Genomic DNA, 25,112 nt, shown 5'->3' with positions numbered 1-25,112 from the left:
GGATTCTAGGGAGTACTTTGAAATACAAGAAAGTGATTATCCTAAGGCAGATAGGTAGAAAAGACAATATGTCTTAGAAGACTAAATAGGTCAATGTGGCTGGAATGGAAAGTGCAGAAAGGGGAGTGATATGCAACAATCCTAGAAACATTGACAGAAGTCAGATTATTAAGGGCTCTAAATGCCAAGCCAAAGATTTTGTGTTTTAGCTGATATAGGAGATAAGTTCATATGCTGTATAAGAATACCTAAGTACAAGGAGGACCAGATAAAGCATTATCTATCATGAAAGTCACGAAAGGAGCAAGTATGCAGGAATTGGGGGATGAGGGGAGAGCAACAGTGTCACAGGCTAAAGAAAGGCCAAGGATGAGATTCCAAAGAAGGGACCTTAGACATCTAGTCTAACTAATCAACAAGCATTTATGAAGCACCTATTATGTGCCAGGAACTTTGTTTAACTATTTCCTTTTGCTGCTGAAGGACCTGAAATCACAGAATCAGTTCAACAGGCTGCCAGTCATCCTGTTCTCTAGCTCCTCTATAATAAACTACCTGTGAGTGGTCAAGTCAGTAGATAACTATTAAATACTTACTATGTGCCAGACAGCTTTCTAAATAAAGGGGATATAAAGAAAGATATGATAGTTTCAGCTCTCCAGAAATTCAGAATCTAATGGAGAAAACAATATGCAAGCAACTATGTGCAAATGAGATCCATAGAATGAGGAAATGGGAAGGGAATAAGTCCCTATCATGGGCCAGGTACTGTGCCAAATGCTTTTGTAAATATCTCAATTGATCCTCAAAACAGTTCTGGGAGGTAGGTGCTACTATTATCCTCATTTTACAAAAATTAAGGCGGAGTTAAATGACTTGTCCAGAAGATAGTTCAAAAAAACAAAACAAAACAAAACAAAACAAAACACTAGCATTAAGGGGCATCTGAAATGGTTTGTTCCAAGTGGAATTTTAGCTGAGGCTCGAAGAAAGTCAGAGCTAAGATGCATAAATGAAAAGGGAGAAAATTCCAGCTATGAGGGAGAAACAGTGAAAATGCCCAAAGATGGAAGATGGAGTGTCTTGTTGGAGGGAAGGTAGAGAAGCCATTGTCACTGGTTTGCACTCTATGTGTGCTGGGGTTCTGGGTGAACTGAAATGGGCCGGGTTATAAGGGACTTTAAAAGCCAAATAGTAAGGTTTTTAAATGTCCCCAATTAGTCAAAGATAGACATTGAATAATCTATGCAAACAAATATGCCTTTTGGCTCAGCTTATAAATATTTATACTTAGGAGGCTGGACTGGTTTAAACTCAAGTAACTTTTACTAGTTTTCCACATCCCTGTGTAGAGCACATATTTACTCTGAAGCTATATTCCCAATCTCTATAGACCCATCTTTCATCTCCCAGGGTATCTCCTTTCTTCTCCATGAGGCTTTACAGATCAGGATCAGGGTAAAGAACTGCCACATTTTATAAGTTATCTACTTATTGTGTAAGTCTCATCTCCCTAATTGGATTGTAATCTTCAGCTCTTTCTATACACCTCAATACCCAATATATTATAATAATTAGTTTACTGGAATGCACTCCTCTCTTCTCCTTTATCTCATAAAATCTGTTATTTCCTTCAAGACTCAGTGCTTTGCCTTAGAAATGATGCCTTTTCTGAGTACTCCCAATTGCTACTTCTCACCCTCCATAATCTACATATATCTATTTTATAAATATTTATATATGTACATGCTATCTCCCCTGATAGAACGTAACTCCTTGAGACCAAGCCCGTTTCATTATTGGGGCTGAGAACAGCCCCAATGCCAGGCACATGGTAGATACTTAATGAATGCTTGTCGATTGATTTATTGAAGGTGAAATATAATGCATTCATGTTCAAAGAATTAACTTCATAAATGAAGAGTAGGGGAAACTCCTGGACCAATAGTTCCTATGAACAAGTTCTATGTATTTTTAGTGAAGTTCAAGCTTAAGTCAATAATGTAAAATGAAACTCAAAGTAAGGTAATGCTATCCTAGACTGTATTAAAAAGATATGTTCAGAAAGAACAAAGTGGTTTTCTTGCTGTATTTGAATCTGGTCAGACAACATTTGTGCTGTAAGTCTAGTTCTACATTCCACATCTTAGAAAAGACATTGATAAGCTGGGAAAGAAACATCACATAAGCGTGAAATGGGGAAGTGTGATGAAAGGATTATAGACCATGTTATCAAAGAGCCAACAAAAAGAATTAGAAATGGTTTCCTTGAGAGTGACTAGTTTTGTTTTATTCTGGTTTGCTTGTTTATTTTCCCAACATTTCTTTATAAATGTGGGTATGTATGTGTGTGTGTGTGTGTGTGTGTGTGTATATATATATATATATATATATATATATACATGCATGTAGAAGTATGTGTATGTTTACATACATACATATAATATATATACACACATATAGACAGACAGATAGACAGATAAATAGATAAGAGGAGTCTAATGAACCTTAAGATGATATTCCTCAAAATAAAAGCACTTAAGATTTTTGTGCCAAGCACTGTGTTAAGCATTTAGGATACAATTAAAAAAGAGGGATGGTTCCTAATTTCAAGAACCTTACATTCTAATTGAAGAAGATTAAGATAAAGGAGAATAAAAGGCAAGATCTATCTCATGGAAGATATGGTTGGCGACTCTTTGGTGCCTTGTATTTCTGGAATGTACTCCCTCCATTCTACCTAGCTTGTTATTTCTTTCAAAATTCAGCTCAAGTTCTCACTACCTTCTAAATGTTGTATTTCCTGATCATCCCAATTGCAAGTGTTTTCCCTCCATAACAACAATATATTTATTTTGCACATCTGAGAAATCCCCTTTGTATTCTCAGCATTTAGAACAGTGCCTGGCACATAGTAAATGATTAATAAATGCTTGTTAGCAAAGCTTGCCAGAACAAAAGATGGCAATTATCTTCTTCCTACAACAGAGTATTCTCTATTCTTCTTTGAGTGAGAACAGTCTGGGCAGGAATAGCATGAATATTCAGTCTAATGATAAGCAATATGGGAAATTACCTGTAAAATTTTGAACTGGTGCTTAGCAGACATTTTGCCTCTTCTTCCTAAAGAAGTATTCACTTTTCCCATCAACTTATTGAGCCACAGGTGAAATTGGTCCACATTTGTCTTGTATTGTTCATGCTCTTTGGTTATCTTCTCAAGTAGGCTGACTCTTTCCTATTAAAATAATAACATTAATAAATATCAAATATTTCCAAGGCAATTTATAATCTTTCAAGAGCTTTAATATTTGTTATCTCCTTTAATTCTCTGGACTATATTTTTCTCATCAGTAGAAAGGGAATAATAATCCTTATCCTGCATAATAAAATGAATAATAATATAATTATATATGTAAATATATATTATATATAATATGTATATGTATAACGTAATTATATATGTATACAATCACTGATTTTCTTGTGTTTTAAAATTTGCAAACATTTTAAATATATAATCACATTTTAGCTTCACAATAAGACTGTGAGATAACTCCTACAGATACAGTATTATTATCCTTATTTTAGAGATAAGGGAACAAAGAGATGAAGCTATTTGGTCCCAGGTCACACAGCTAATAAATTTTAGAGGTAAAATTGGAGCATGTCTCCTAGTGTCCACTGCCAGAATTCTATTCTAGTCACTTCCCCTTCCTGTCTCTCTGGCTGAGTCCATCCATATATAGTTATTGTGAGATTCATTTGAGAACAGATGCAAAAAGGTTTTATAAACTGCAAAGTACACGTGAGTTAATACTGTCTCTAGAGATTGCTCCATAAATTGGATCAGGTTAAGATAAAATGCTGATTGCCCATTAGCTCTTCATTTCTTCTGCTCTAAAGGAGGAAAAATGGTATATATCATTCAAGAGTTTAGTTATTAGGTAAAAGTGACTTAAGAAAAAGGACTTGTGAGCTAGTGAAAAGAGGCCTGGTCAAAGAACTGAATGACCTGAAATCTAGTTCTGGTTCTGATCACTTATGACCTTTGTGTGGCTTTGAATAATTCACTTACATCTCTCTGACTCCATATTCTTCTAATTTCGATTCTAGTGTATCCTTGATTGAAAAACAAAAGAAGGGGGCAGTAGTTGGTGCAGTGGATAGAGACCATTTGACCTGAGGTCAAATTTGGTCTCAGACACTTTACAATTCCTAGCTGTGTGACCTTTGCCTCAGCCAAAAAAAAAAAAAAAAAAAAAAAAAAAAAAGGAACAAGGTGATTGGCCAAACTTGTTTTTAATTTTCCTTCAAGCTCTAAAATTCCACGATTCTAGAAGTAGAAGCTTATATTCATATTTTTATATAGGGTATCCCAAAGGCTCTAAAGCAGTTGTAATTTTTTTTCTAAGCCCTATGGCTTTTGGGCACCCTATGTTTATAATTACAAGGCACATTATATACCTTTATCTCAGTTAATCCATATTATAGTCCTACTTTTTTGATGTGCAAATCACTACTCAGAGAAGTTATGTTATTTGTTCCAGGTGAGAAACAGAGAAATAGACAAAGACAAAAACAAACACAGATATAGACACAGACAGAGACACACTGACATACACACACACACACACACACACACACACACACACACACACAAAGAGACAGAGAGAGAGCTGAGAGCTAAACTTAGATTTTTTATTTTTATTTTTAAATACAAATCCAACACTCTTTTCCTTGTCCCCATATTGGTGAGACATACTGGTTTTTATCAAGTGGTACTGAGTACAAAGCAGTATTGTGAGTTTCAAAGTTTTATTAGTTATTAAATGATCAGGGCACCCAAATAAAAACAGAATTATATGATTCCCATCCTCAAGTATCTGAAAGTCTGTCTTCTTGGACTCAGAGGATAGAACTTTGAGTGCTGGGAAGAAGTTATAGGGAGAAAGACTTTTAATTCAACCTAAGAACTTTCTTACAAAAGTACTGCAGCTTCCACAAAACTTTTCTTTTTTGACCCTCTAGTTACTTTCACCTTCCTTCAGCTGAAAGTGATCTTTGACTTCTTAAATTTCTTTCAACATTTTGTCTGAAACTTTCCTTTGCCTTTGTTGAAGTCTCTGCTTTGTATCATAGTCATTCATGCTCATGCCTTATTTCCACTCCTATTACAACTCAGTTGTCTAGAAGGCAGAGTCTGGGCCTTCACTATCTCTCTATCTATTACTATTTTTCCCTTGGGTACTCCAAGAAAGTTTATGAACTATGCCATATTAGAATGGGCCCATTCTTGAGGCTTTTTACATACTTGTATTGGATGACAGAAGTAGAGGATCAAACTGCATGACCCTGGATATCCCTTTTCCCTTCTGGGAACCATAGGATTTTGAAGATATGAAAATCTTGAGATTCTAAGATTCTATGATTTCAGGACTCTCTGATTCCCTGAATGCCCTTAAGGACAGTAACTATATTGCAAATTCTATTTTCTGGCTCATTCTCCTCCCATATTATTCATACTCACTGAAATATTTACACAACTTCCTCCCATTAGCTAGACATTTTCATTTATTAAATAAAGCAGATCAGGAATAATAAATGAGGTATAAACACTGGAGCTCCAGCTGATGCTGACGCTGATGAGGATTAATGTTGCAGCAAAATGTACACACTCAACTGAAAGCACCTCATTACAAGTGATTGCTTCAGATGAGCCCACATCCGAGGACTGCATTCAGGAACAGCAGAGAATAAATAAAGCTTTATGTTACATGTGGTAGGAGCTATAAAAGGGAACTAGCTGAACAGGGCCAGAATTCAAGATTAGATTTATGACAGGCATACACAATGGCTAAGGCATAATTCAAGCTGCTGCCAAACACTGGCAAATGCCAAAGAATGACAGGTGTGACAGATCAGGAGAGAGTTTAGCCTTTTCAGGAGATGAAGCAATTAAACAGTCTGGGGCTGTCAAAAAATATCTAAATTTGATCCATTAAGAAAGACATGACAGATTTATACTCATATAGAGTGTTAAATGAGGAGATCTGACTTTGGGCCAAAGATCTTGGGTTTAAAAGACATTATTTATCCAAGCAGAAGAATTCTAACTCATAATGAATTGGGTAAGAAATTCAGATTATAAAAATGTCTAATAGTCTCATGGTTCTGATCTGTATTATATGTTTTATAGGGTTTTTTTAAGTGTTTCACATACATTATCTAATTTTATTATCTCATCAGTCCTTGAAAGTGGGCAGGATATGTATTATCCCCATTTCATGATAAAAATACTGAGTTTGAGAGTAACTTGAAGCTAGTATTGGAGTCAAGGATTGTTTTTGTTATTAGTTCTTCATTTTGTAAGAGGATAATGACATCAGGGAAGTGATGCCATGACCTGCAAATGAATTAGATTTAAGTGAGGGAGGGCTATGCAAAATCACTTGATTCTTTTTTCCTTCCCGGAGCCATTTGGGTCCAGTGACCAGATATAGATCAAAATGACTGAAGATGGCCCGGAAAAAATGTGAAACCTTGGTTTTTTTAAGTTAAGGTCTTCAACAGGTCTCAGTGTGAGTAAGGCTCTGTCCATCAGTGATTATGGCTAGGTAACAATTGAGGTAAAGAATGTCCTCTTTCACCTAGTCCCCATCCCTTTTTTCCCTCCTCTGCCCCCTTGCAAAAAAAATCTAAATACATAAATCTGAGAGGGGAAGACACTCAGGGTTTCTGGCCAAAGCAGAAATGACTACTATTTACATTCATTTTAGTTAATCAGGACCCAAACAATGACCAAATGGGGCTTGGTCTATTAACTATTGGTGGCCATTTAGAATCAGGTTGGTTTTGGTTTAAGGCCTGATGCTTAAGAAAGAAATCTGGCCAGTAAACCCGAAGACATCTTGGGAGGTACAAAAAATACAAAACGAAGTATAAAAGAGAAAAAATGCTTTTAAGAGAATCTGTAGATAAGGGTATGCTACCTTATCTGGACAAAGAAAGGAAAGGAAGGAAGAAAGGAAGGAAGGAAGAAAGGAGGGAAGGAAGGAAGGAAAGAAAAAAGAAGGAAGGAAGGCAGGGAGAGAGGAAGGAAGGAGGGAAGGAAAAAAGGAAGGAAGGAAGGCAGGGAGGGAGGGAGGAAGGAAGGAAGGAAGGGAAGAGAAGGAAGAAAAGGAGGAAGAGAGGGAAAGAGAGAGGGAAAAAGAGGGAGGGAGGATTATGAACTTCTAGAATCATGGAATTTTTGATCTTGAAGGAACATTGACAAGACTCTTAATATATCTTCTTTATACTAAAGGAAAAGTCCTAGATATTGTCTTTATACTTCTCTCTTTATATATATATAGAGAGAGAGACACATATAAATATGTATAACAGCATAAAGTAGCATAGTAAATATATATCTATGTATGTACATACATATATGTAATGGATATATGTGCCTATATGTATGTGCATATGTATGCATGTGTATGCATATGTGTGTGATATATGCACGCATGTGTGTATGTGTATGTATATATAGAGAGATATAGTCATTATCAAGAAAGCATTACATTAGATCAAGAATTAGAAGCCTATGATTTCAGAAAAGCCTAGAAAGACTTACATGAACTGATGCTAAGTGAACTGAGTAGAACCAAGAGAACATTGATCCATGTACCTCATTGAGAGAAAAAAACAATGGAGACTGAATGTCAATCATAGCATAATTTCACCTTTTTGTTTTTGTTGTTGTCTGTTTGCCTGTGTTTTTCTTTCTAATTTTTTTTCCCTTTTGATTTGATTTTTCTTGCACAACATGATAAATTTGGAAATATGTTTTAAAAAAATTTAGAGCCCAAGGTTTTCTAAGAGTGAATGTTGAAAACTATTTTTGCATGTATCTTGAAAAATAAAATGCTATTATTATAAAGGAAAATAATTAAAAGTCAAGAAAAGTTTCTTTTTCCATTTCTGGCATAATTAGTCATGTGGCCCTGTCACTCCATCTTCCTGAATCTGTTTTTTGTCTACAAAATTTCAATTTTAAATAGTTACGCTATTATTATTCTCATATGGTTACAGAAACAAATAGCACAAAGGACTCATGTGTTAGAAATTTTAAAATATATATATTATGATTGTGGTTAAGTCTAAATGCTTTGGTCTCACCTGATTCAAAGATATAATCAGTCTTCCTAGATCAGAGATTTAATCAAAACAGTGAAAGAGAATTCCCTGAAACTTGTGGTGATCTAAGAGATGGAAATGTTTGTTTAATTCAAGATGAAAGAGGATTAGAAAAGAGAGAGTGTTGGTTTTAAGAAAATATTTTCTCAAAAGGTATGTCAGCATTAAAATTACTGTTGTTCCATTTGGATAAACTCTAAACATAAATTATATACCTCTGACTACTTCACAGTGGAATTTTGTCTTTTGTGTTAGAATTACTATAATACATACATGGAAATTGCTTGTTTGAGTGAGAGGGAATTCAGAATAGCAGAGTGAACTTTGCCCATTTGGATTTCTCTCTAAGAAAGAATGCTGGTATATTAAATAAATAACATCTGATAAATGTTGGCTTTGATTCAGAAACAGAGTTTTTCTTCCACAGCTAAATTGTACTGAAAGGATTTGCATTCCAATTCGTGGTAGAAGTTAGCATAGCCTTGCAAAACTCCTCTTGGAAACACTTTGATGTCAATTGAATAGAATTGAATAGAAAGTAAGACTTTTTTCCTTAAGGAAGTTTTTCATATCAGAGTAATCCCATATCCATGATTCCTTACTTAGAGAAGTTCACTCTGTAGCATCTGGAATTTTTGAATTTTCTCTTCCAATATTTACTTTTTCTTCTCTGGTACTCTCTTTTGTTCTTTTTCTCCCAACCTAATTGCTCCTTTTCAGTCCACTTTATTGGATCTCATCCTATTAAGAACCAATCACTGTGCTAAGTACTAGGGATATAAACACATATATGAAACAATCCCTGCCTTCAAAGAGCTTAGCTTCAAGGAAATCTTTGATTTTTGTAGGACATGGAATCCTTCTGTATAAACCTCATAGCTTTTCTCTCTTTTAACTAGCTCCATCTTGGACAATGGGATTCTTGATTTCAACCCTTCTTTTTTACTTGAGACTCTGCACCCAGCCCTCATCCTTATTCATCTCCCCAACATTTGTGCCTTGTTCTTGACCTTGGCTTGTTTGCTCCTTATTCCATGCCCCTGACTCCTTAATGAGCAGCAGTAACTTCTTAGTTGACTAAGAAGTCAGAAATATAAATCAGAAGTATAAATGAAACCCAGCAAGTTTTAGCTCTCACAGTTTCAGAGGAATAGCATACTTTTGCCTCAGTGTAATATTGAGACAGTTATCTACTGGAAATCCTTCAAAGTTTTTTCCTCACTTATTGAGTAAAGTCAGAATTTTTTAGCTTGTACTCTTTATAATCTGAATAAAGCTAGAACAGTATTTCCTACCATTTCAGTCCCTCATTCCAGTCAAAATGGATTATTCACTGCTCTCTACTTACACTTTGCACTTTCCTTCCTGTCTCTTTGCTCATCTGTTTCCCAAGTCTCCCTTTGTAGCTCCACTCGATGAAATAATAACCATCTTTCCAGATGCAGCTCAGGGGACACCTCCACCAAGAAACTTTCCTTAATCTTCCTAGAAAAAAAATGTCATTTATTTCCTATGATTTTGATGAACACTTAAAACTGTCTTAGGCTTCTACTTTGTTTTATCTTGTCTTCTAATAATATGCATGTCTTGTCTCCCTACTAGATAATAAATGCTGTGAGGCCAGAATTCATGTCTTATTTCTATCACTCTCAGCACCTAAAACAAGCTAGAACAAGCAGATTTTGTTGAGTTAAATTACATTTTAACCATTTTATATTATTACTTTTGTGGGGTTCTAAATGGGAAAGAAGTTTAAGGTTTAGTCTTCCCCCTCTTATTTTATATATGAAGATGTATCCCAGAGAGGTATATGCTTATACCTCAAAACACATAGGGTAAATAGTAGAGATGAGATTCAGCTGATATCTTTTGACTCCAAATCCAGAGTTCTTTCCTTTGCACTATACTTTATTTAATAACTGTTACTGTCATTACAGCTCGTGTTTCTATAGAATTTTAAGATTTACAGAGAACTATCCTATAATAATAGCACTATTAGCTAGCACTTACATAGCACTTGCAAGTCTGCAAAATGTTATACTTTACAAATATTACTTTATTTTATCCACTTAATAACCTTGAGAGATAGGTGCTATTATTATTCTCTTTTTACAAAGCAAACTGAATCCAAGAAAGGATTACATAGCTAGTAAGTATCCAGTATGGAGTGGAACTCAGCTCTTTCTCACTCCACGTGCAACATTTTATTCATTGTACTACCTACCCTACAAGACAAGAAAAACAAATATTATTTTACAGTGGTAAGAAACTGATGTTATATGACAAGTATGGAAATATGTTTTAAAAAATTGCTTGCTGTCTTGGGGAAGGGAAAAGTAAGGAAGGAAGTGAGAAAAATTTTGGAGCACAAAGTCTTACAAAAATGAATGTTGAAAACCATTTTTATATGTATTTTAAAGAGAAAATATTGAGAAAAAAGAAATTGAGTTTAATTGAATGTTCAAGTCTATAATGCTAGTATAAAGCATTGGAACCAGTATTAGAACCCAAGTCTTCTGACTTGTGGGCTTCTAGTATGCCACACAAGATAAAAAAAAAAAAAACTTGGGTTCTTTAATCTACCCAAAAGATCATAACAGATATATTTATTTAAATCCAGCATGTATAGTGAAAAGAATGCTGAATTTCAAGTCTGAACACCAGGGTAACTAGGTTGTACAGTAGACAGAATACTACTCTAGTCAGAAGAAATTCAGCTTAAGACACTTATTAGCTGTGTGACCCTGAGCAAGTCACTTAACTCTGATTGCCTCAATAAGGGAAAAAAAAAGTCTGAAAATCTCAGTTTGAATCCAAGTTCTGGTTCTAGTTTGTGATCCTGCAAAGCACCTGACATATTGACTAGTGTATTTCCCACATCTATAAATTTGCTAATTTCACTCCCTTCCTCACTAGGCTATTGTGGGGAAAGTAAATTGTAAACTTTAAGAAATATTTTGCATATAACTAGCTATATTAACAAGAATGATAATGAAGTAATTATTTCAAGATGGTGCTAGAAGCTGCTTCATTTAAGCAGGCTAATGGGGTCTGAGCATGTGCCAAATCCCCATTGTATTCTGATAATAATTTCAGTAAATTACATTAGTTGAGAATGCTCAAAATGAAAAATCCTGCCTATATCCCTTCTTGAATTTAAATATAATAAAGGTCAGCAAGCATAATTATTGCTCCCATCCTGAACAGCTGAGAGGAGCCAAGGTCCCCTCCACTGGGGTGTACATTTAGCTTTTGCCAAAAATTGTCTGATTTGCAGAGCTACTTGAGAGTTTAGATTTTTCCTTGTAATGTTATTAAATGGAAACTGGGTACTATTAGTTAAAATATCTCATACGTTATGGTAGTTAACATTCTAACATCCCTATGTTGTATATGGTGGGAAGGTATTACCTCCTGTTTACAAGGAGCTAAATTGAAGTATAGTCAGGGTAAATAGTTCATACCAGACTATAAACTTGGAATTAGTACAACATGCTAGCTAATTTAGTGTTGGCATTCTTTCTATGAAAATAGAGTGGTTTTGGGGGCTTAATTTTTCTATCTCTGTAAAGTGGATAATAATACCTACTTCCTGGGCAAAGAGATATAAAATAAAGTGAATTAATAGATGTGATGTTTATGAAAATTGTCAATTTACATGAATTTTGTAATCATAAAGTACTAAAGGAAGCTTGTCTATTCTTACTATGATTGCTAAAATAGTTTGTCTTTTCCTTCTCCAGTTCATTTCACAGATGAGGAAACTGAAGTAAACAGGGTTAAGTGCCTTGTCCAAGGTCACACAACTGTTACATGTCTGAGGCCAGTCTCATTTTATCCACTGCCCTAGGTAGCTGCCTCTTATGCTGTGTTTCCCCATCCTATTTTCCCATTTCCTTAAAAAAAAATTGAGCTCATCTAGGTAATAAGTAGTGGGACTGGCATTTGAACTCGGGTTTCTGTGGTTCAAGTTCAATACTCTCCATTGTACTATATTACCTCATTGATAAGTAGTGTAACTGAACTTTTCATTTGGGAGGCAGTGGAGTGTAATATAAAGAAAAGAAGACTTAGATTCAGGAAAGTATTTCCTACATCTAAGTCTTAAAATTTTGACTCTTAAGCTTGTTATTTGTGACTTTAGGGTATGGAGGACATATGGGAAGAATAATTCTTGTACAGCCTGTTTAAAGGGCTGATGTTGGGAGCTTTCCTCCATATCTCGACATCATGTGGATACCAATAGGACAGTCAAGCTTTTCCATTGGCTGTATTAATTTCTCACTTTTTAAAAAATTATTTATTTTTAATACATATTGCTTTATGAATCATTTTGGAAGAGAAAAATCAGAGCAAGAGGGAAAAACCATGGGAGAGGAAAAAAACCAGAAAACAGAAGTGAACATAACATGTGTTGATTTACATTCAATCTCCATAGTTCTTTTTCTGGATACAGATGGCATTTTCTGTCCAAAGTCTATTGGGATTGTTTTGGATCACTGAACCAGGGACAAGAACTAAGTCTTTCATAGTTGATCATCACCCATTCTTGCTGTTATTGTGTACAACATATTCCTGATTTTGCTTGTTTCACTCGGCATCAGTTCATATTTCCAGTCCTTTCTAAAATCAGTTTGTTCATCAATTTTTATAGACATGTTCATTTCTCTTGTAATAAATCTCTTTGCAATGTCTCATGGATAAGTGATACTGTTTTTTAGTTAACACCTCTTTTTTTGCTACAAGGCTCTTTATCTCTTTTTTAAGTCAGATCTCTTATTCTGAATATATCCTTTGTTTTTCTTCTTCAATGCAATTGTTTTGTAGGATTCTGTTACATTCCTTGCCTGCCATGTGCCTCTTCACTGCCTTTTGGGTGACTCATAATTTTCATTCTTTAGAGACTGATATTCCATGACTCACAACTATTCAGTATCACAAGAAGTATATCATCATAGAAAACATAAGCCCTTTTCAGGGAGAAACTCAGAGTCAATAACTGTACTATAGAATTACTATAAGGCAATTCAATCAACCAGTTAATAAATAAGTTTTTATTAAATACCTGTTGTGTACCAGACACTCTGTGATAATGGTGAGGAAATGAAGACAAAAAAAATGGAATAGGTACTGTTCTCAAGAACCTTACTTTCTATTGGGGTGTAAGAGATAGTATGTAGCAATATGAATATGTACAAAATCAATACAAGGCATTAAATGCAAGGTAGTTGGAGAGGAAGTTACAGGTATCAGGAAAGGATTTTATGAAGAAGGTGTCGCTTCAGCTGAGTCATGTAGGAATTGAAGGATTTTATGAGGTAAAGGTAAAGAGAAAGGGCATTCCAGAGGATGGTCAACAAAAGGGTGTGTATATAAGAAATAGTGTGTCATCTGGGAAGAATGTAGAGAAGACTGGACCAGAGTGTAAGAAGGGAAGTAATGATGAAATTGGAGAGAAGTATTGAAGCCAGATTGTAAAGGGCTTTAAAATATCAACAGAAAAGTTTATATTTCATCCTAGAAGCAACAAAGTCTCTGGAATTCACTGAGTAAAGAAGGGAGATGGTCATAGGTAAACTTAAACAAATTGGAAGACAGACTGGAATAACAAGATACTTGAGGCAGTGAGACCAAGGAGACCTATAATCATTAGATGTTGAAGACCTAAATTAGTGTCATGACTGTGTAAGAAGAGGATAGATGCAAGAAATATTGTGAAACAGAAACAGCAAGATTTGTCAATAAATTGAATAGGTAAAGTGAATAAGAATAAGTTGAAAATAATGTCCAATTTGCAAGCTGAATATTTCTTGGACAGAAATAGGGAAGTCTAGCAGAATGATGGATTATGGGAGAGTGGAAAATAACCAATTTCATTTTGGACATGTTAAGCATGTAATGTCTTTGGTATGTCCATTTTAAAGTGCCCAACAGACAATTGGTGATATGAGATTAAGTTCAGGGGAGAAACAGGCAGGATACATAGATCTGGGAATTGTCTCCATAGAGATTATAATTAAACTCATGGGATTTGATGAGATTACCAAGAAAAAAAAAAAAGGTACAGAGGGAGGAGAAGAATACCCATGCCAAAACAAAGTAGGATATGACTATACAAATAGTCAAAAGGAAATAGCCAGGGAAAATGACAACTTGCAGGGAGAGCAGCATCACAAAAAATTCAAAGAAGAAAAAGCTTTCAGGAAAAAATAAGAATGCTCAACAGTATCAAAAATTTGGAATACAAAATTTTACAAAACTAAATATTGAAAACTATTTTTACATAAATTTGGAAAATAAAATTTTGGAGAGAGAGAGAAAAAAGAATGCTATCTATCCCTAAAGAAGAAACTGAAAAACAGATTGAAGAATATTTTTTTAAATAAAACTTTAAAAAATTTTTCTTGACTTTTTTTGGTCTATGTTTTCATTTACAATATAACTAATGTAGAAATGTTTAGCATGACTATTCATGTGTAACCTTATTGGATCACTTGCTTTCTCAATGAGGAAGGAAGGGAGAGAATTTGGATTTTCAAAAACTTTCAAACTTTCAAAAACAAATGTTAAAAACTGTTTTTACATGTAATTGGGGAAAATAAAGTACTAAATAAGCAAGTTTTTTAAAAAAGAAAATAAAGTTCCTTTTATCATTGAAATCAGGGATCTAGTAAAAAAAAATTAGGCATGAAGTTTCTGCATAATCTATAATCCTCAATTTCTTTTGTCCTTTACTCGTGAACCATTTTTTCCAAGATAGTTTTCATCATCATTATCATCCATGCCTAAAATTTCATCAAAATTATCAAATAGTAAAGTATATTCTTTGCCTTATGACTGTAAAACACTCTATTCCTCAGTACTTTTGAAGGGCATAATCTTTATTGAGGCTACATTTTCCTCCCTTTTCACTCTCAGTCCAAACTTGGAGAGATATATTGAAGCCAGATTGTAAAGGGCTTTAAAATATCAACAGAAAAGTTTAAACAAAAATAAGCCAGCTTAACTCTGCTCTAGCTTTACTTGCCAGTCCCTGGCTCCCCTTTTCCTATAAATTATTATATATTTTCAAATCTTAATCCTTAATTACTCATTCTATCTAACTCTCTCCTTACTTCCATACTCGAGCAAAAATGAAGCTGCCCAACTCTGTGTGACTTATATTCATTATAAATTCATGTGATTTATTTTCTATTAGTCCCTTGTTATACCAAATCTGTCCTTTAATTTTTCCTAATTAATTCTCTATTCCATTCAAATTAATGGTTGCTCCAAATCTTTTTTTTTTTCTCATGACTGTGATAGTACCCTCTGTTCCGATTCTTTTAGCTAAGGACCTTCTCTTGTATTTTACTAAGAAAATTGAAAGACCATTCACGAGGTTCCTTTTTCCTTATCTTAAAATCTACCTTCATCTCACAAACCTTTGACAGCTTTCCCCACTATTCCCTCCTTTAATCATTGATGAAGAGAAGGCCCTTCTTATCAAGTCCAACTCCCCTACATAAATTCTCAATCTTATCTGCTCAGATATTCTTTACCAGCCTGCCTACATTATTAACCCCTCTTTCTCTAAGCTTCAGTCTCTTCCTAGCTGTAAGTTCCTTTCCTTCTATGAACATGTGAAAAACTCCCTCATGTGAAAAAATCTTTACTGGATCTTATCATATCTGCCATGTATTATCCAATATCTTGCCCTTTCTAAGCTAAAGTCCTTGAAAAAATGTTTGTATCCAGCAGCTATCCCTTCTCTGTCTCACTCTACTAAATCATATAACCTGACTTCTGAAATCACTCAATTGAAATTGTTCTTTCCAAAGTTATCTACTGATCATGAAATTGTCAAAACTAATGGACTCTTTTGAATCTTCATCCTTCTTAACCTGTCTGCAACATTAAAAACCCATATATTCTCTCCTTTCTTTTTTTTTGGGGGGGGGGCGGTGAGGGAGGGGATATTAGTTTATATTGGTACTCTTCTTACCCATGTGACCATATCTCAGTCTCTTTATGTTGAAGAAATGCTGCCCACAAGCTCTCCCTCTATTTGAAGACTTGTGTCTTTTACTCTTGTCTATCTACAATTCCCTACTTGGTGACATCATCACTTCCCAAAGGGCTCAATTATCACCTTTAAGTGGATGACTTCCAAATCTGCATATGCAGCCTGAATCTCACAAGTGGATCTCAGTCTTACATTATCAACTACCTATTGGACATTTTAAACTGTATGTCCCAAACACATCTCAAACTTTAACATGTCCAGAACAGAACTCATTCTTTCAGTTGTATTTCCATTGGCTTGTCACTGGACAAGGATCTCACTTTGAGTGTCCTAACAGCTGATTCTCTCTGTTTAGAAAATTGACCATACCAGTGATTTCATTGATTTAGGCAACTCTTAGGTAAGAAAATTTACTTTATCAAGTAGATTAGTACCTTTTCTGCCAGTTGTAGTCTTAGAGAGTGGCCTAGAATACTGAGAGGTTAAGTTGCTTGTCTAGCTTCATACAGTCAATATATCTGACAGATGAGATTTTCTGGTTCTAAAGTCAGCCTTTTATTTACAGAGAGTACAAAAAGTGTGTGGTTATTGATATTCTCTGTCCCCTTTTCCATCACTTAGCCACTATCCCTGAAGAATCAGAAGGGGCTTGCATAGGATCAGGTATCATTTTGTACTTTTTGTTTTATGAGTTCCATATCCAAGAAATTCATTATGTATTGATTCCTTCAATAACAGCTTGCTGGTGATAAAACTGGTGACAAGGGAAAACATTAGAGCTTTTAATCTACTGCCATTGACTTTAAGAACCCAAGGTCACTTCCATATCATAATGAGGTACCAAAATAAGATTTTGTGTGGAAAATTGTTATTAATGTTCAATCATTCAGTTGTGTCTAATTCTTTATGGCAAAAGTATCCACAGGATTTTCTTGCAAAAGTATTGGAGTAGTTGGCCATTTCCCTCTCCACAGGATTAAGGTAAATGAAGTTAAATAAATTGTCCAGGGTTACACAGTTAATTTCTGAGGCTGGATTTGAACTCAGATCTACTTGACTTCAGACTTAGTACTCTATCCACTAAGCTACCTAGTTGCTTGCCTGCCACATATATGTAAGAGGACAGATGACTTGGAAGAAATTTCTTAGTTGTTTTTGTCAGACCTTTGATCAGCAGATCTTTGTCTCTCTGTCCACCTTGCACTTCCACCTATCCATACTTTAATGGCTTTTCCCCAATTACTCCATTTTGACATATCTTCATTCTCATCAATATACCATGAATGTGATTCCCTGTGTTAGCAGCATTCCCTGCACTACAATAGAATAAATAGAAGGTGAGGCATGTTTTAACTTGGTTTTAATAACAAGACAGGCTTGGGAGTAAAAAGAAAGCAGGCAGCCAACTGGCATAATTTGATTTAGGCAAAACTTAACCTGTTTCTGAAGGCCTCTCCCTTAGCCTTATTCTTCTTGCAACTGCTCTACTAACCCACTGTATATTTTATCCTGAATTACTCTCAGACCTGCCCTTTGTATTTATACAAAAGCAGCCAGTTTGGCTGCTGCTCTTCCTAAAAGTACATGAACAGCCTCTTTAGATTTGTGTTGCCTCCCAGGCCTCTGGGTCACAGACTATGCATCTGCCATTGTTGCTAAATAATTTCACTAAGAATTTACTAGGATATTTAGAGAAAGGAAAGTCAAGTTTAGCAAGTGGGGTGCACAGACAGATGGAAAAAGAAGGAAAGGAAGAAGATAGAGGAAGAAAAGGGAAAAAAGGAAAAAATTAGAGGAGAGGTAACAGGGAGAAATGATGTTAGGAAATGGGAGCAAAAAGTAAAAGAGGAAAAAACATGAAAGAATGGGGAGAAGAAACAAGACTGGATGGAAAGAAGATAGAGAAAAAGGGAAGAAGAGATGTAGGGAAAAGGGAGAAAGAAGAGGAAAGGGGAAAAGATAAAGAGAATAAGTAAAGAGAAAAATGAGAGAAATAAAGGTAAAAGGAAAATAAGAGGCAGAAAAGGAAAAGAAGATAAGAAAGGGGAGAATAAGGGGAAAGTGGGGAGAAAGAAAAAAGAAAAGGGTGAGAAAAGAGGATCAAGGGAAAGAGAGAAAAGATGAAAGAGAACTTTATGAAAAGAAATGAAAAAATAGGGAAGGTGATAGAAGGAAGACAGGAAAGCTGTGTAAAGTAGCACTTTAGTTTGTTATTAATCCAACATAAACCAGTGGTTTTCCCACTAAATCGTTTTTCCATTTGTCTACATAGCTTGGGGTCCAAAGAACAGGCACACAAACCAAGAGGGGAAGATAAAGAGAAAGAAAGGGATGAAATGAAAGCAAGGAAGAATTTCTTCACTGTTAAATCACCTGTCATTGTTTTTATACTTCTGAATGATCAACTTGCAAATATGCTGATCTCATCACACTGCGTGTGGTAATGCCAATGGGCTGGGAACCTGACCAACAAAGAGGTGATATGTCTAAATGGGACACATAAGGATTAAAAAAAGAAACAGAGGAGGAGCTGAGTAACCATAGGCAGGTAGCATTTAAATTTCCAAAGGTGACTAGGAAATCTTTTATCAGTACAGTGTTCTCCCCTCAAGCTCAACCATCAGGAAGAATCTCTTTTCTAAACTTTCCAGGATGGGAATCCCTTTGATCCTTTACATTAACATAAACAGATTTCTGGCTTAAGTGTCCTGTTTTCTAGCCCAATGGCCATAGGTCCACAGAAATTAGGGGACTTTGACTACACCTACAGAATAAGTGGTATGCATATTGTTGTTCATCCTTTGTTTCAAAGAGGACCAATGACATCACAAGGTTTGGTTAGACTCATATATGAATCGTATTTAAGTGAAGCAGAGTTGCACAAAGTCATCAGCCTCACTCTCTCTTACATAGTTATCAAAGTCCAGTGGCAAGATAAAAATTAAGACAACTGGTGATGGTCCAGTATGCAGTGATGACCTTAACATCTTCAATGTATGATCAAGGTGTAAGCACTACATAGTGCCTTCATGGCTATTGAAAAAATTGTTCTCATCTGTCTATTCTGCCAGAGGAAATCTTGACATGCTTGGGATAGTCATTCCCCTAACTCACTGAGAGTTTTGAGACTTGTAGGTTAGCCCATCTGCCAAGATGATTTTACTGGGTTGTGCATACAACAGCTTGTTGAAGACATAAGTGAGAGTTAAATGACAGATAGGCACAAATAACTCAAAAGGTTGATCCATTCTGTCAAGAAGCTGACTTAGGGTTCTCAGTCTAAGAACATTTGTTATTAATAGAAAAGTATATGGAAAGAATACCCATCAGTACAGAAACATGAGATCATCAGATATCTAGGGGTGTTTCAGCACTGGTTCATATTGCTTAAATTTTCAGTGTGACCACTCAAATCTTGAAAATCAGCAGATGCTACAAATCAGAGCTTGACTTATTGTTTTGTTGATCATCTAGGCTAAAGAAAGTGATAGCGAAAATGTTAATAATGTAAATTAAACTTAAAAGTTCATCATATGATGTATAACATATATTGGATTATTTGACATCTAAGAGAGGAAAATTTGGAACACAAGGCTATGCAAGGATCAATGTTGTAAAAATTATCTATTCATATGTTTTGAAAATAAAAAGCTTTAATAAGAACAAAAAATTTTTTAAAATTGTCATATGTACTCTTTTTTTGGAGGGATTGAAAAATTACAAGCCCTTCTACAAAGTTCTATCCAAGGATTCTATCCTAGTGTAGAGAGGATCCTGGGTTTTTAAAGGTTATGGCAGAGGATCACAAACTCTGGTGGGGTCCTAACCTGAAGAAAAGGCTCTAACTGTAGCTCAGGGAACAGATTGAGTCTGCTTTCTGAGAACCAGTTCAGCTAAGCAGCGAAAGACTCACCACTATGCTGGCCACCTGATGAACTTTTTAGCATGGCAGCCCATGAAACAAACAAAAATTCAAAATGGTCCTTTAATCTGGAAGTCCTCTTTTTTTTTTGTTTTTGTTTTTGTTTTTGTTCTGCAGAAGTGGCAGTATAGTTTTTAGAACAACAAACTTTGATCCTTGTAACTCCACATGTGAGATACTCTTCCAATGATTAGCAAGTGGAAAAATTGGTGGATGAGTTCAATCAAAATAATCAGCTTTTTTGAAGTAAGGAAATTCAAAAAAAAAAAAAAAAGAGAGAAATTGAAGTTAAATGAAAAGCTTGTTTACAGAAAATTTTTGGAGAGGCAAAGAGAGAAATTGATAAAGTTGGTATTACCATCTATCCAAAGTTAAAATAAAAATTTATTTTTTTAAAAAATGAAGGGGATAGGAAAAACTGATGTAGCAATGAACTTGGGACTAGGAGAACCAAATTCCAAATTTGGCTTTGTTATTTATTACATGTGAGACCTTGGACCTTATTTTTTTTTTTTATTCACAAAATGAGGGGGTTGGATGAGACACCCTTTATCATTCTCTCTACCTCTAGATCTGTAATCTTATGATTAGATAATTATTAGGTCAATCCTAACTTTAAATCCAATTTCTATAAACAGTTTATACAGGATAGGGATTTTTTGTTATTAAAATGTTTGATAGGATTATCTTGTGAATCCATCTGATTTTGGAATCAGATAGATTTTATTTGTTTTTTACATGGCAGCTTGTTTATGATCTGTTCAGTTTTCCATTTCTGAAATTGGCTTATTTAAACAATCTATTTCTTGTTTTGTAAATTTGGATTTTTGAGAGGTATTTATCTCATTTCAATTTTCTGTTTTTTGACATAATGTATATAATAGTTCCTGTTAGAAACATGGATTAAACCCATGATTTTACTGGTATACTGAACTTCAGGATTACAGTACTCCCTACTGGTACATGTCTGCAACTAGAACATAGATAAGTTAAGTGACTATCCCAGAGTCATACAGTTACTACATATCAGAAGTGGGATTTGAACTCATGTGTTCCTGCATTGAGACCAATCTTCTTGTTTCTTGTTAAATTATCTAATTAAATTTTCAGTGTGAGCATTTATACCTCGAAAATCAGCGACTGCTCCAAATCAGGACTTCATTTTATCGTCTTTGATAACTGTCTCTGATAATGTCCTGTATTTCACTTAATTCGTTGTAATATCACAGCTCATTTATAATTTTGGCCATTTCATTTTCATTTTTAAATTAAATTCATTGGTCCTTTAAAAAAAACTTTTTTATTAAATTATTTCATTCCTATCAACTGACTAATCATACAAAGCAATGAACAGTTTTATCAATCTATCTAAAACATATGTATGGATATATAGATTGATCTACCAAATATAGGTCTATTTATGAAAATATTTATCCTTATCTGTGTTAGGTAGTCCTTGCCCTCCAGAAAGGTATCTATCTATGTAGTGATCACTGGTCAATCAACCAGGTCAAGTAAGGTGGAATGTAGAAAGGCAGCATGCATCATGAGCCAAAACAAAGCAGGAACAGGTATGCGTTACAGATTAAAGTACATAAGGAATTGACAATATCTCACCTGGGCTTGGGCCTTTATCTTTTCATATTCTCCCTTCATTCTTTTCTGGACTTCTTCATCTACACTAGGATCTCCTATCCTGTTGAACAAGGAGGCCGCTTCCTCGAGCAGCCTATCCAAGAGGATGGACTGGTTCAGGATGTTATTGAGCAGGACTTGAGAATGGCTAAGTTGCCACTGCTTTTCTTTTAGTCCCATCTGCAGCTCCACTCTGGTCTCCAAGGTCATCTTAATTTTTTGGAACCACCGGTAAAATTCATCCTGGGCCAGCAAATATTCACTCCAATGCAGCCATACCCATTCAATCCGGCTGTTAAAAGGGGAAAACAAATATAATTACTTCTAAAAATAGCATGTTTATGTTTCATTTAAAGTTTATGAAAGTTTTCTTATGAGCTTTATGAGGAAGGCTGTGTACATGATATAACTATTTTATAGATAATAATTTATTTATCTCTAGTAACTTAAGGTTTACAAAGAGGGATATGTTGGAGGCAGTTCTAACCTGAAATTGTTAAATTTTCAGTGTGAGCATTTATACCTCAAAAATTAGTGACTGCTACAAGTTGGGCTTTGATTTATTTGTTTTTTGTTGAGTTTTTGATCGTCTATGTTTGTCTATATTTTTAATAGTGTTAATAATATGCAAAAAGTAAACTCTTCTCCCCACCATCAGAGAACCTGGTTGTGAAACATTTACCAGCATACCCTTGTATTCTTCTGTAAACACTAATTGAGTTCAGCACAAATATAGTAAAAGGGTTAGAGAATGAAGTTATCACTAGACTGAAGATCTGGTGACTATGAATTATTAAATTAATGATAATAATAATAATAATAACTGATATTTATATGGTGCTTTAAGGTTTGCAAGGTTTGATGCAAGAACTGCATCCATTATCTCATTTGAACTTTACAACATTCTTGTTTACAAAGCATTTTCTTCTGACATAGATAAAGCAAGTGTTGTGATCTCCATTTGGCACATAAGGAAATTCAATCTCATAAAAATTTGACTTTACATACAAATGACTTGCCAAAAAACCTTATATTTGAAGCCCTGTCTTTTGATCCCCAGTCTAACAATCTTCATTATACTATGCTAACTGTGAGGAAAAAAAGAAAACATGAGTGAAATGTTTCCATATCATTTGCTCTGAAAACAGGGAATTCAAGGTATCTCAATTATCCACATTAATGGAAGGAACTAAAGGACAAAGTAACAGAAAGCAAAGGATAATCCAAAAATCATTTTTATTTTTCCTTGAAATTCAGAAATGAGGTATGCAATCTAAACATAGCACTCATGTGTTCCCAATCTTATGTTGTAACTGTTCCCTTCATCTTCCCCTCCCTTTTTTTTAATTCTTCCTCCTTCCCCCTCTTCCCTCCTAGACTATTGTAATAGTTTCTGAAGCCTTCTGGCCTCCATTTCTTTTTTAGATCATCCTTCACATGCTTCCAGATAGCTTTGGCATGAAAAGCCACTGTTCCATGAAAAATCTTAATAGTCCCCTATCATTTACCAAAAAAATGTTAAACAAAACAAAATAAAACAAACAAACAAACAAACAAAAAAAACTCTATCTGGCTTTCAAAGCTATTAACATTCTAAAATCCCTTTCCTTCTCCAAGGATGGCTCACTTATATACCTTAACTTTCTCATGTCTGTCTTCACCTAGGCTCTTTTATATGCTAGAAATAGTCTTTCCTCCGTACTCCATCTGCCAGTTCTACCACATTGTCTGTTGAATTACTGTTAATCTGTTAAAGCCTAGCTCAAATGCTACCGCCTCCAAAAAACCTTCCCTAATCTCCCATATTAGTAAGAATCTATCCTTTCTTGGACCTCACACAGCATTTTTCTTGGACCATTTTGCTCCTCTCTGATGCATTTATCAAATATTATTTTGAACTATATTTGTGTATCATATTTACCTACTATACTGTAAATCTCACAAAGCAGGGGGTAAGCTTTGTTTTTGTCTAATACCTAGAACAGTATTTGTTTTCAGAGCAAATGATATGGAAACATTTCACTTATGTTTTCTTTTTTCCCTCACAGTTAGCATAGTATAATGAAGATTGTTAGACTGGGAATCAAAAGACAGGGCTTCAAATATAAGGTTTTTTGGCAAGTCAACAGTATGTCATTTTGATCATATTGTTAACCAGTCTATAATACCTTTCTATGTAGTGATCTTTCCTATGTTAAAACCTCTAATAATAGTGAAGTCATACTTCTCCAGGTAGTCTGTTTTTTAATAGAAGTTCTTTCTGATATTGGTCCAAAATCTAACTCCTAGCAACTTTGGTATATTAAAGCTAATATCTATTTCCCTATGACAACCCTTTGGCTATTTGAACACAGTTACCATAGTCTTGCTAAATATTCTATTTTCCAGGCTAACTCTACCTAGTTCCTTTAGCTAATCCTCATATGGCATGGTTCCTAATCTTTTCCTCCTCCAGTCCTGATCCTTCTACCCTGGAGATGCTCTAGTTTGTCATTGAGCCTTCTAAAATATGGTGTCCAGCCTTGAGTTTACATATTTTTACTTTCCCAAAGGCTTTCATAGCTATTATTTCCAATAATGACAGTAACAATTTTAATCATAATATGTAATTAAGTATAGTAGTTTAAATTTGACAAAGTGCTTATTTTATCTACACAACATGTCTGGGAGTTGAGTGCTATTGTTATCTCCATTTTACAGATTAGGAAACTAAAGCAGAGAAAAGTTAAGTGATCTTCTCAGGTTCCTAGAACTAATATCTGAAGTCACATTTGACTCAGGTCTTCCAGATTTCAGATTTAGTGGTCTATCTACTTGTCTCACTTGGACAGAAAGACAGGAAATCTAAATCTTGATCCCAGAATAACCTGGGATAAGATATCTCAATACTCTAATTTGTAAAGGAGAACATATGTATTTTCTTTTTATGGGAGTTAGATTACAAGGTACATGAAAACATTTGGAAATTTATAGAAAGGATGGTTGGGGATAGAGTCTGGAGTTTGAGCTCGTGCACACTCTCACTTGAGTCTCTCGAGTCTGCTTATTTCAAGTCCTCTCAGAACTACAACACACTGAGCATCTGCCTACTAGAGAATCATTACATCACCATACTAAGTGATATGTGAATTAAAGAACCATCATCTCATCAATCACACTGAGTAAACACCCTACTTCAAGTGTACTTTTCTCAGAGTTCCCCAATATCTGTGGTCCTCTACAAGAGATCATGAGAGATTGGCTAAGATGACAGGAAAAAATAATGATGATTGTTGGAGGGGATGTGGGAAAACTGGGACATTGATGCATTGTTGGTGGAGTTGTGAATGAATCCAACCATTTTGGAGAGTAGTTTGGAACTATGCTCAA

General features: G+C 34.9%; 1 protein-coding gene across 3 annotated transcripts in view; it reads right to left on the bottom strand.

Annotated features, from left to right (window-relative positions):
- SYNE3 (spectrin repeat containing nuclear envelope family member 3) overlaps positions 1–25,112 on the bottom strand; it is a 165,349-nt gene that overhangs the window by 79,479 nt on the left and 60,758 nt on the right. For all 3 annotated transcript variants that reach the window (XM_031953304.1, XM_031953303.1, XM_012550575.2), the window contains 2 exons: positions 21,726–22,035; positions 3,077–3,238 (listed from right to left, as the gene is read on the bottom strand). In XM_031953304.1, the coding sequence (XP_031809164.1) occupies positions 3,077–3,238; positions 21,726–22,035 (472 nt within the window). The remainder of the gene's footprint in view (positions 1–3,076; positions 3,239–21,725; positions 22,036–25,112) is intronic.

This window comes from Sarcophilus harrisii, chromosome 2, assembly GCF_902635505.1.
Source record: "Sarcophilus harrisii chromosome 2, mSarHar1.11, whole genome shotgun sequence".
NCBI lineage: Eukaryota > Metazoa > Chordata > Mammalia > Dasyuromorphia > Dasyuridae > Sarcophilus > Sarcophilus harrisii.
This window is presented reverse-complemented; position numbering and strand designations above follow the sequence as displayed.